Raw genomic sequence first — 13,372 nt, 5'->3', positions numbered from 1 at the left:
TTTGCCCTCATGACTGTGTGTCTGGAAGCTGTGGCTGCTGCTGCCCAGAATCATAGGCATATGTTATGCATATCACTAGCTGAGAAACGATCAAAATTCAAAGTACAGTTTCTCCTGAATGTTTATCACTTTTGCACAATCATGAAGCAGAACAGCTGTAAGTTAAACCATCATAAGTCAGATATTGCCTACATATATAAATTATATACAATATAGACTCTATATAATCCACATTAAATATCTTACATCAGAAGTTATAAGTAAGCATATATCAAATGGTTTGGCAGTGGCCTTGAGCTGATTAATTTATTAATACTTGCCAAGCTACTAATTTATAATGTGAACTTTTTTTTCAAATATTTATTTATTTATTTTTAGGAGAGAAAGAGAGAGAGGTGGGGGAGGTATAGATGGAGAGAATCTTTAAGCAGGCCTCCTGCTGAGTGCAGAGCAGGACAGGACTTGGGGCTTGATCTCAAGACCCATGAGATCATGACCTGAGCTGAAACCAAGAAACTGACACTTCACTGACTGAGCCGCCCAGACACAGGACTCTTAAATTCATTTCTTAAGAACAAGTGGTACAAAGGTTTTTGTATGTTATATCTTGCATAAGACATTTACAAGTAAATGTAATTTCACTAGAAGCTTGGGATAAAACTAAGTAAATTACAGATATGAATGTGCTTTGCAAACTGCATGGTAAGTTAAAGTGTCACATGAATAATTAATAACATGAATGTGATAATACGAATCAGTGTTAAATTTTCACTCCCGACAAAGACTCTGCAGTTGCTACTCCATTATACTGAAGAGCGAAGTTGGTGGGAGCACCTGAAAATCTACCCTCATAACTCACCTTTATGTTTGCCTTTGGCAGCCCACGCACTCTTCTCCAGCTCACAATGAGATGAGCACAACTCTTGTAAGCCTGTAAGAGGGAACAAAAGAACAAGAAACATTTTGCTTAGAAACTCAGTAGACCAGAAGGAGAATAGGAAATTATCATGAAAAAAGAGCTTTTCATGTTGACTATTTCTGCTGTAAAACTGCTATCTGGAATAGGTCAAATTAGTTATAAAGAAGTGTGTAGGAAGATACAACTTTTTAGTAAATTGCATTAGAAACTAAGCAGGTGGGTAGGTCTATGTACTGTTATGCAAGCTGATTTAGCTGTCAATGTTGAAAAAGCTTAGAATGGCTAGATTTTCCAATTACTTTTTCCCTGGGTGAGTAATACCCTCTTCTAATATTGTGCCCTCCCAAACTCAAAAGCCGTACCTTTCTCTTTGTTCATTCCCTGCTTTTCTGTGCAACCAGACTAAATCACCAGAATTCCCTGAACATAACCTCTACTTCTTTGCCTCTGGAATTTTGGTCAACCTTTTCTATGTGCCTAACATGCCTTCCCTACCCATAAGATCAATGGGAAGTCTGCTCTGCTTTTGAAAGAAGACTCAGCTCCAATGGTACTTTGACAGGCACTGCTCTCTTCTAAGTGACATGTCCATTTAGAAATAATCTCCCTTTAAATAAGCCTTCCTCCAGAAATGCTTCTAAGCCTCAAAAGACACCTATTGAATATAGTGGATAGTATATACTCAGAAATAGGAATTAATAATTACTACCTTGGAATATTGTTGTAAACTTTCAAGTTTGTGTATGTACAGTAGCATTTGTAATGTTAAATTCTTAATTAATTGTAGTAATTCCTTCATCTTTATCTGTATGCCTCCCTCATTAGACAATTGATTCCTTAAAGTTAGAATTCATTTGAATTCATTTCTGTATCCCTCACCCCATTCCCAATTTTAGTATATGTGCTGCCGAAGCGAGCACCCTCACCCCATTCCCAATTAACTAGTGTTTGGCACAGGACCTTGTAATTAGTAAGCTTTTTTTTTTTCCAATAAAAATTGCCTAAGCTTATTCAATTAATATGTAGGAGTGATGTAATTTATAATGTAATTTTGTCCTGTTTCTGGTATAGAGCTTCTAAAACCCTTGGAGTTTCCTAAGTGATGAGAGCATAGAAATATCTTTTGTTATGTTAATGAGATGACTTTTGGAAAGCACATAAGGAGGAGGGGCTGCTAGCCAGGACAGCCAACCAGGTGATTAGACTTGGAACTTCCAGTCCTACCCCCTGACCTCTGGGGAGGAGAGAGGCTACAGACAGAATTCAACCACTAATGGCCAGTGATTTCATCAATCTTGCCTATGTAACGAAGCCTCCATAAAATCCCAAAAAGATGGAGATCAGAGCACTTCAGGGTTAGAGAATACTTGGAGATTTGGTGAGAGCAGCCCACCTGAGAGAACATGGAAGCTTTGTTCTCCTTTTCACATCCAATGCCCTATGCACCTCTTCCATCTGTCTGTTCCTGAGATAACTTTTTTTTTTTTTTTAAATAGAAGCTTTTTATTCTTTTTTTTAAAAGAAGCAGTCATTATTTTATTTGTAGATTTTATCATTACTAAAAATTCCAAGACAGTATATTGAAGTACAACATAGTTAATGAAAGAGATTTATATAATGATGGAAAAATAATACACTATGAAAATCTATATCATTTCTACACACACAAAATAAATGAAATGATCATGTAAAGGATGACTTAATATCAGAAATTTCAAATTCCAAACTTCACATCCTTGAGCTCAGAGAATAGAACAAAATTATTAGTTGCTATAAGAAAAAAAGAACACAGTTTCATAAGGGATTTGAAAGTGAGAGAAAGAAAAAGAAGAGGCATGATAGAAAAGAGAGGAAAAACTTGATAAAAAAGACACATTTCAGGGCACTTGGGCACTCTGTTAAGCATCTGCCTTCTGCTCAGGTCATGATCCCAGGGTCCCGGGATTGAGCCCTGCATCAGGCTCCCTGCTCAGTGAGAAGTCTACCTCTCCATCTCCCTCTGCCTCCTCTCTCCCACTCATGCCTGCTCTTTCTCCCAAATATATAAGTAAACTCTTAAAATTTAAAAAAAAAAAAAAGAGGCATTTCAGTCAACTGTTGAACTGGGCCCCCTACCTCCTGTCACCACCACCAAAAATAAATAAATAAATAAATAATAAAAGTACAAATAATCAATTTCTTTGCAAATATGGTAAAGGTCTTTAAATGATTCTAAAATGAGGTTTGTCTTTTTTTTTAATTTTTAATTTTTTATTTTTTATAAACATATAATATATTTTTATCCCCAGGGGTATAGGTCTGTGAGTCGCAAGGTTTACACACTTCACAGCACTCACCAAAGCACATACCCTCCCCAATGTCCATAACCCCACCCCCCTACTACCAACCCCCCCTCCCCCCAGCAACCCTCAGTTTCTTTTGTGAGATTAAGAGTCACTTATGGTTTGTCTCCCTCCCAATCCCATCTTGTTTCATTTATTCTTCTCCTACCCACTTAAGCCCCCATGTTGCAGCACCACTTCCTCATATCGGGGAGATCATATGTAGTTGTCTTTCTCTGCTTGACTTATTTCGCTAAGCATGATACGCTCTAATTCCATCCACATTGTCACAATGGCAAGATTTCATTTCTTTTGATGGCTGCATAGCATTCCATTGTGTATATATGCCACATCTTCTTGATCCATTCATCTGTTGATGGACATCTAGGTTCTTTCCATAGTTTGGCTATTGTGGACATTGCTTCTATAAACATTCGGGTGCACATGCCCCTTCGGATCACTACATTTGTATCTTTAGGGTAAATACCCAGTAGTGCAATTGCTGGGTCATAGGGCAGTTCTATTTTCAACATTTTGAGGAACAGGTTTGTCTTTTTTTTAATCAACTGGTGAACCCAAGGAAGAAAGGGATTATGGGAATCTGTGATTTTTAGGCGGTTGGTAAGAAGTACAGGTAACAACTTGCTACTAGTGTCTGAGGTTCAAGGAGGGGTTTGCTCGAAGGTCAAATTTGCAGCTAGTCCATCAGAATCACAGGGGATAACCTGGACTTATGACTGGTAGGTGGAGTGGGATGGGGCTGGGATGGGAGTCATACTGGACCGAGCCCATAACCTGTGGAATCCAAGGCTCTCTCCAGGTAGAGTTACAAATGAGTTGAAGTTTAAAACTCTCAGATGGTATCCCAAGAGTTGCTTGTTGGTATGGGGATGGGGATTCCCCCTCACACTAGAACTGGTATCAGAACCTGTTTAGTAGCATGTCACTTTAGTAGCATGTCAACTAAATAAAATTGGTTTCATATAGTAACAAAAAATTATGTTGATTCTGAAGTTTGAATATTCTTATAAGGGCATGGGCTTGAGAAACTTAATGATCACCAGATAAGCATGTAATAGAGGCTATTTTATAATAATAGAGTTTGTTTTATAATAGTAAAGTATATTTGACACTATGTTGACAAAATGCCTTTAAATATCAGTTTATGGATCATAAACTGAAAGGGACTTGAGAACTATTTACTCTAACCCTACCTATTTCACAGATGAGGCAATTGAGACCTCGTATCGTATTATGGGCTTGGTATGTGGGCTTGGAGGAGATATTCCAAGAAATGTTTGGAAATCACAGAGCTGAGTCTTATGCTCAGGTTTCTTACCTAGCACTTATGCAGAAGGCTATTTAGGTTTTTCCACTTGTGCTATGAATATGACAAATGTGCTATTAATATGATAAAACAGGGGCACCTGGGTGGCTCAGTGGATTAAGCCTCTGCTTTCAGCTCAGGTCATGATCTCAGGGTCCTGGGAGCCCCACATGGGGGGGGGGGGCAGAGAGCCTGTTTCCCACTCTCTCTCTGCCTGCTGCTCTGCTTACTTGTGCTCTATGTCTGTCAAAAATAAATAAATTCTCTTTAAAAAATGATAAAACAGATAAAATAATTTTGTTTTTGTTTTTTTTTTAAGTTAAAAATTCCTTAATTTTTTTATTTCTGGCACCACTACCACAATTCACAAGGCAATATATCTGATGTAATGAAAAGAAAAAGAAAAAGAAAAAGCTACAACAGATAAAAGACCTCTGAAATGTATATCTAATTGACACTACATTGCATTAATCAATAGCTGTACTTTCTGCAAACTGTGGTTATGACAGTCCTGAACAAGAAGTGTTTCCTGTTTAAGCTGCAGTAACTCTTCTGACTATGGATAATTGTTCCTTCTGTGGCAGATTTTTATAGTTTTTCTAATGCATTTGGGACAACTGTCTCAAAGTAACCTGCTGCTTTCCTGTTAACTCCATACTCCCTCTCCTGCAAAGAACTATAGCCCCTTTCCCCTGAAAATTTTTTAGAACCTTCTGCTACCATTTCCACCATCTCCCCACCAGATCCATAACTACCACTATAGGAATTGCCCAAGCTTTTTCCACCAAAACTGCCCCCCTTCATGGTTCCATAATTTGATTGTCGCTGTCCACTGTAATTTCCACAATCATAGTTCCCACCACCACCATCACGGTTAGCTCCAAAATTTCCTCCTTCATTGTGACCATCATATCCTCTACCACCACCACCACCACCATATCTTCCTCCATGGTCTCCATATCCTGGTCCACCACCACCATAACCTCCTCTACTACTATAAGCAGGGCCACCACCATTGTTGCCACCATTACCTCCAAATCCATTATATCCTCTATCACCTCTTCCTTAACTACCTCTGCTGCTACATCCTCCATCATCATAGCCTCCTCCTCCACCAAAGTTTCTACCATGGCCAAAGTTACCACCACTTCCAAAGTTTCCTCCCTGACCCATGAAGTTGCCAGATCCACTTCCATGACCTCTTTGTGATCCAGGAGACTGCATTTCTTGTTTAGAAAGGGCCTTTTTTACTTCACAATTTGGCCCATTAATAGTGTGGTATTTCTGAATAACAATTTTATCAACTCTATCATGATCATCAAAAGTTACAAAAGCAAATCCTCTCTTTTTTTCACTCTGCCTGTCTTCCATAATTTCTATGGTTTCAACCTTGCCATACTTTTCAAAGTAGTCTCTCTTCTGTGTCTTTAATACCACCAACAAGAAATTTCTTCACTATTAGATGGGCACCAGTCTTTACAGAATCCTCTCTAGAAACACCTCTCTTTGGTTCCACTACATATCCACCAACATTGTGTGGTCAGGCACACATTTGCTGCACCAACCTCTTCAACACAAGAGTAAGTGACAAAACCAAAGCCTTGGACTGTTTCTCATCACCACACTATCTGTAAGTGAACCCCATTTTTCAAAATATTCTCTTAAACTATCATTTGTAGCTTCAAAGCTCAAACCACCAGTAAACAGTTTTCTCAAGTGCTCTCGTTTCTTTGGATCATGGCTCCCTCCTCCCAGCAGTAGCGGCAATGGCGGAGTCAGACGGGGGGTGACGGGGAGGTGGTTTTACCTCTATTTTAAGACTGGACTCACCTCTTCCAACTTGAGTTCAATATGGGCCAGATAAAATGATTTTGGAGAGACAAAGACTAGATATTTTTTTCTTTTTTCAGAAGGCTACAATAATTTTAAACTAAATATCTTCAGTTAAACCTTCAGGATTTAACTTGAATTTTTAAATTTAAAGAATTTGGATAGACCAAGATTACAAAGTTAATTCAAGTGTGAGAAATAATGAGTCAAAGTATGAAACTAGAATAGCAAAGGCTTTCTTAGAGACCTGTTTGTGGAACTCAAGACAACAAATGCAGAGAATGACATAAGGAAGCCAAGAAATATGTAATCCAACTCAATCATGCAATAGTTAACAAAACTGAAACATCTTATCTTTTTCACTAAATCATTAACTGCATCTGAAGGATAGTGAAGAGAAGCCCTAATTATTGAAAGTAAGTTTAGGAAGCCATATCTGGCAATTGTGTGTAGAAGATTATGTGTAGATCCCCAAAGATCATCTGGGAATTCTTAAAGGGCTGAAACTCCAATCAATACTGTAGCAGTAGAAACTCAAATCATGAGTAAACATTGCAAAATAAACACCAGGAAATCATAATTGCCTGGAGAATTGGGTAAAAAAGAGAGACAGAAATAAAATAATAGCTCAAGTTAATATTTTAAGTTCCAGAGACTGGACATATGTTTTCTATTGATGAAACAGGGAGCGGGGTCAGGTAGGTACGAGATAGGGTAGGCCTAGTTTCAGACAGACTAACTTTGGGTTGACTCTGGGATAATTCAGTACGTCAGTTCCCAAGCCTGAGGGAGAGATAGGAACAGGAGACTTAGACTGAGATGCTATGCATCTCATATAGGCTGAACCTATATAAGAAATAAACTCTTGAGAAAGAAAGATAGAGAGAAAACAGCACAGGGGCCAAGACAGACCCCTGGCCAATGATCACAGCTGGTTTCAGAGGAAAGGAAACTGATGAGGGAGGGTCTGAAAAACAAAAACAAAAACAAAACAAAGAGCTGAAAATATTATAATATTGATCTTGGAAGAACTCTTCATTTCAAAGATAGTTGGAAAGTGTGTCCACTATGTCTATGTCTATCAACTTCAAAAGACTAGTTTCTGTGTCAGTATTTGGCCAAACGGTTCCAGTCTTTTGTGTAAATTATAGAAAATTCAGTGAAAAATGTTGAAAGAAGAAAAACCACATTAGACTAATTCATCCACAGAAACACAAAACATATTAAAATATTTCATTAAAATTTTGGTTTTTAAGTATGTTCAGACTACTTGTAAATATTCGAAATCAAACTTTTTATTGTTGTGAAAACCCTCTATTTTGAAGATTTGTGACTAAGGCAAAAATTCAGTCTGTAGTCTGACTCAGTGGAAAAGCCTACACTAATCTGGTTAAATAGCCTAAATACAGTGACAAATCTGGATACCGACGTCATCAGAGGAGCTACATATAATCTTAAAAAGGGAGGGCCGCCAATGTCAGAAGTTGTTGAAATGCAAAAGTTGAGACTCATCAGTGTTGCTTTCAAACCATTCACTGATTCAACGAATACTGATCTCTAAATCAGAATGAATTATACACTATAAATTCTGAGCCAACTTAACCTACAATTAGTTTTCTTGATTAGGATCAAAGTTGTTAATGTGAATTATTTTTTTCTTTTCAGAGAAATAATGCTCATTTGTCCATTAGTTCAGAATGAAGTGAGTCATGACCAACTAAGTGGATAATCTTGGGACGTTCACTTTTAATTTCTGTCTTTGTAAAATGAGCAGATGATAGTGGATGATCTGAAGTTCCTATTATCTTATAAAAAGGTAGTTTCTAAATTATTGACCGGGGGTGATAACATGTTCTTATCAAATCTTCTGCAACCTGACTTTTCACATAGTTGTTATCTAGATATGGATGTAGGCATGGGAAATGTAACATGATCTAGGTAAAGCATTGAATTCAATCATTAGACTAAAGCAAAATTGATAACATGGTGCATCACCAGGCTTCTAGGAAGAGACAGCCATAAGATTTATGTTTTGTGGAACCAATAAGTGTATTTCTGAGCACATCCTCTGACTTCCATTCAATAAAATTAGAAATTAATTATAAAAGTACTTAGAAATCAAATATTAACAATCTAATGAAAGAGGAAATCAAGACACAATTTAAACTGCAAACATTCCTTAACATATATAAGGAGATTACTCTTGAAGAATGTGAAAACTTAGGAACAGTAAAGGAATATAAATTAAAACAAAATGCCATCAGATTACCAATATTTCTAAAAGAAATATTAGAAGAGCCAGGGTTGGCAACTGTAGAGAAATGGGTACTGCCACATACAGTTGATAGGACTTTAACATGGCAAGTCCCATTTGGGGGAGCAGTTTGGCAGTAAGTTAAAAACTGAAAATACACATACACTTCAATGGAGCCATTCTACTTCTGAGAATCTCGCTTCCTGAAACAGCACATACTAAGCCCAAATACAGATACACAGTGATGATTATTGCTATATTGGATATAAAGTTGGGGGAAAAAAAAACAACATAAAATACAACCGTATGTCAAAATTTTACAGTCCTATGAAAGAGCCATCAAAATGAACGAGGTGAGGGATCCTGGCTGGTTCAATTGGTAAAGCATGTTACTCTTGATCTTGGGATTGTGAGTTCAAGCCCTATGTTGGGTTGTAGAAATTACTTAAAAATAAAATCTTAAAAAAAAAAAAAAAAGGAATGAGGTGGATCTACATGTGCTTATATGGAAAGATATTATTCTTTAGTGAAAAATGATGTTTTAAAACCTATTATACTAAGACCTACCTAGGTGTAACCCACCTTTATAATATGTACTTACCTGTACTATAGAAATTAGCAAACCCATAGAGTATTGTATATATTAAGATGTAATAGTAGTTACCTGTGGCGAGTGGCTTTGGGACGTAAAAGAGGAACCTACATTTCATTATTATTAAATTTTGTAGTAGTCTGAATTTGAGAAAATTAATTTCAAATAATAGAATAGCTTAACATGAATTTAATGAGTAAAAAGTTAATGCTTCGTTATTATTACTCTTTGGTGACTTTTATATTACATATGAATTCTTCACACTAAAGCATTATATAGACATTGCTCTGCATTGGCTATTGCTGCATGTACTTAAGCATACTATTTAAAAACAATTTAATAGCTCAGGGCGCCTGGCTAGCTCAGGGTCCTGAGTTCAAGCCCCACATTCAGGGTGAAGCCTACTTAAAATACAATACAATACAATACAATTAAATAATTAAAATAAATTAAATAAAATAATTAAAATGAAATTCAAAAAAAATTAAAAGTGATAAATTTAAGTCATTTTAAAAAATCCTAAATGGAAAGCTTGCTCTATTCTAAAAGCAAACTTAAAATATAAAAAAAAAAACTAAAAATTATGTAAATACTAAAGGATATTAATCCTCAGAAGTAATCAAAGAATCAAAGAATCAAAGAGATCAAGAATATGGCATTGTACTATCAAAACTAAAATGGGTAACAGTTAATATTTGTGAGAGTTTGATCACAAAGCACTTTTATATATTGCTGATGGTAACAATTTTTCTTATGGTGTTATATATCATTTATACACACACACACACACACACACACACACAGCTCCATAAAAGCTGAAAGTAAATATTTTAGAGTATTAAGAATGTTAATCTCCAAATAATATTTTAGATTTGTTATTCCCCTCTGAACTTTAAATACATTCCAGCAGTTGGAATTCATTATCTACATTATTTCTGTAGTGAGATAAATATAAAAGGATGTTGAAAGTAGTATTTAAAGACCTTAGCGTATTCATTAGAATTATCAGAGGTATTCTGACTTCTATCATTTAGTGAACTCTTATACATTAGCCACTTCTGTATGAAGAGGTCTTTCTCTCACTTCTCTAAAGGATACAGTGACCTTCAGTTTATGTCTAAGGAATTATGAGATGATACCACATGATGACTGGCGTTTTGGCTGAATCTTGGCAGGGGCTTCCATAGCCTCTGCCCAGTACTGAGCTTAGCAGAACTGAATCACCAGTCTCTTATCCACTTGGAAATTTTTGATATTAATCATTCTCCACCACCTTTAACCATACAAATTTTTATAACAAATGCAGGTTTATTTCTGTCATAGGGCTTAAAAATGAGATGAAAAGGCAAAAATGTCTGTCTCAATCTCACTTCGTTTCCTTTGAGACTACATCACTGGGGAAAAAATAAAACAGTCTATGATCTGTGGTATTAAGGGTTTAAGGTTCTGCGCAACTCTGCATGCATAAGCATCTTTGGCCTAAATCCTTCACGTCTTTCTGTCATGCACGTGCATGCGTTGGGTGCACATGCACACACATACACACACCCCACTAGCATGGAATCATGGGCTGATACAATGACAGAGCCAAAAGAGATTATTAGATCCTGTCATCCAGCAGTTTTAGGATCATGATCCTTGGAGCATTTGGACTCTGTGTAGCTTCTCAAGGAAACCTAGGAAAGCAGGAGGATGTTCAGAGAGTAGACAACTAGGCCACTGTAGCTCTGGTTAAAATAAAAATTTTACTTCACTTTCATTTCTCATAAAGCCCAGGTGCAGCCACCTAAAAATGATCTCAACCACTGATGAAGTCCATTTTACTCATTTAGTACGTTAGGAAACCAGTGTCCCAGAAAGTTCAGTTACTTCACCAAGGTTATAAGCCTATGGCGGAGATAGGATAAGAGATCTGGATTTTTAATTCCAGATGGAAATTGGAAAGCTAGTGACAGTGGCAATTCTCTGTAATTCTGAATTTTCCATGAGTTGCTATAGCTTATGAAACTCACATTATGAAGAAGCAATTAAGAAAATGGAGAGGTAACCAGGCAACAATAGTGCCATTTTCTTAACAGTGTGAGTGACATTACGCAGGCATAGGTTACTTCTGCTTCAACTGAGCTGGTGCGTATATGGGAGAAGACAGGTTGAGCATCTGCTGGGAAATAGGACAGACCTTTTTCTACACACCTGTTCTGCAGAAGAATATCTATAATGAAAGCTCCAGCAGCTTGCTCCTATGTGACTGCCAAAATCTGAACAAGTAATATCCCCTGGACATATCATAACATAAGGCAAAGCTGGATCTGTGCTATGGCTCTAAAAAAAAAAAAAAAAAAAGAAGAAGAAGAAAAAGTAGACGAAAAGAAAAAGGTGAGGTTTAGTTGGAAAATCACATGAGTAGAATTATATAGAATCCTGTGTACCATTCTCTGTCCCCTGGGCTTTAGTTTTCCTAATCTGTAATGAGGGGAATGAGATTGATCTCTAAAATAATTTTCAATGCTTACATACTCAGTTATGTTAGTTGGAATGTGGTACTTTTTGTTTGCTTTTAAAATCAGGTTCAATGTCAAGAGGGAAAAAGCCAAAAGGAAGAAAAATATGAGCAACTGTCTTAGAGACACATTATCAAACATTTGTATTATTTAAAAAAAATACTATCTCAGACAAGCTATAACATGACCATGGATATTGTTTAAAAGGACATTTTTGAATAGAATAGGACATTGCTGCTATAAACATTCAGGTGCATGTGCCCCTTTGGATCACTACATTTGTATAAATAGGAAATACACAAAACAATTTACTTTTAGATATGAGATGGGTGTGTGTACATAATATATCAATTGCATGTGTACACCTAGAAAGTTCAACCACAATTAAAGAAAAAAAGCATGCCAACATGTAGACTTATCTCCCTCAAATTCATCACAATAACCTCAAGTGAGTCCTTAATGTTGATAGCAGTCAGTGTATTTCCCTGGTCATCTTATTTTTCTACTCACCCAGAAGACTACTTCATATTTTATTCCCTCACTTCAAATTCTGTCTTCTAACACCCACCTCCTCCCCACTCTTCACTCTCAGCTGATACTTCTGCTTCCTATTTCTCTGAGATTGAAGCAATCTGCAGAAAACTTCCACAGCTCCCACCCACATACTGGCATCCCAAACCCCTATATTCTGACTTCCTGTCTGATACTCTACTAAACTAAATGCACTCCCAGCTAAGCCCATCTCCTCTGCTTAGACACCAATTTCCATTCCTTCCACCTACTACAGCCTGATAATTCTCCCATCTCTCCTTACAGAATCAAGTCCAGCCTCCCATCACCATGCAAGCATTAACTACTAAAAAATTGGAAAGAAGAAAGAAAAAAAAAAAAAAAAAAACCTCTTTTGGATCCAGTTCTCCTGATGTTTTTTCTCCTCAATTTTTTGTTCCCTTTTGCTCCAAAATTCCACAAAAGTACAGTCAATAGTAACATTTCTAATTCCTCTTTTTAAATCTTCCATAAATTTTGTGGTTTCGTTTGTTTTGTTCCATACCTCCACAAAGTCTTGTACTAAAATTATCCATGTTCTCTTCACTGCCAACATCAACAGTGGATTCTTAGTTTTCATCTTACTTGCTACCTTAAGGACATTTGACATAATTGCTTGTGATCTTCTAGATACACTATCTTCACTTGGTTTCCAGGGCGGTAGAGGTTGATTATTCAACCTTACTAGATGCTCCTTCTTAATCTCTGTTATGTCTTCCTCTCATGTCTTGAACTTTTAACTTTGGAAAGCTCTGTGACTCAATCTTTGGGCCCTTATCTTCTTTACTTTTTCTTCTTCGTCGTCATCTTCTCTTCTTTGTCTTTATTCCTTACCCCTGGTGATCTCACCCATTTCATGGTGAAATGAATTGATACACTCATACCTCCTAAATGCATATCTCTCATCCAGATATCTGTCCATAACTCCAAGCATTTATATCACATCTGTCTTCTTTTTTAAATTATTTTTATTATTTTTATTCTTATTTTTTTTAATATTGTATTTATTTATTTGACAGAGAGAGATCACAAGTAGGCAAAGAGGCAGGCAGAGAGAGAGGGGGAAGCAGGCTCCCCCC

The 13,372-nt window shown here is 36.7% G+C and overlaps 1 protein-coding gene and 1 pseudogene across 2 annotated transcripts in view; both read right to left on the bottom strand.

Moving 5' to 3' along the window:
• ANO3 (anoctamin 3) overlaps positions 1 to 13,372 on the bottom strand; it is a 407,782-nt gene that overhangs the window by 277,641 nt on the left and 116,769 nt on the right. The window contains exon 2 of the mRNA XM_082682805.1: positions 860 to 931. Within this exon, the coding sequence (XP_082538931.1) occupies positions 860 to 931 (72 nt within the window). The remainder of the gene's footprint in view (positions 1 to 859; positions 932 to 13,372) is intronic.
• Positions 5,271 to 12,829, bottom strand: LOC309841269 (annotated as a pseudogene). Its single transcript has 2 exons — positions 12,799 to 12,829; positions 5,271 to 6,173 (listed from the first exon to the last, which is right to left on the bottom strand). The product of its transcript is annotated as an uncharacterized misc_RNA (transcript).

This window comes from Mustela nivalis (genome assembly GCF_964662115.1).
Source record: "Mustela nivalis genome assembly, chromosome: 9".
Lineage (NCBI taxonomy): Eukaryota > Metazoa > Chordata > Mammalia > Carnivora > Mustelidae > Mustela > Mustela nivalis.
The sequence above is the reverse complement of the archived record's forward strand: the minus strand, read 5'-3'. Positions and strand labels throughout refer to the sequence as shown.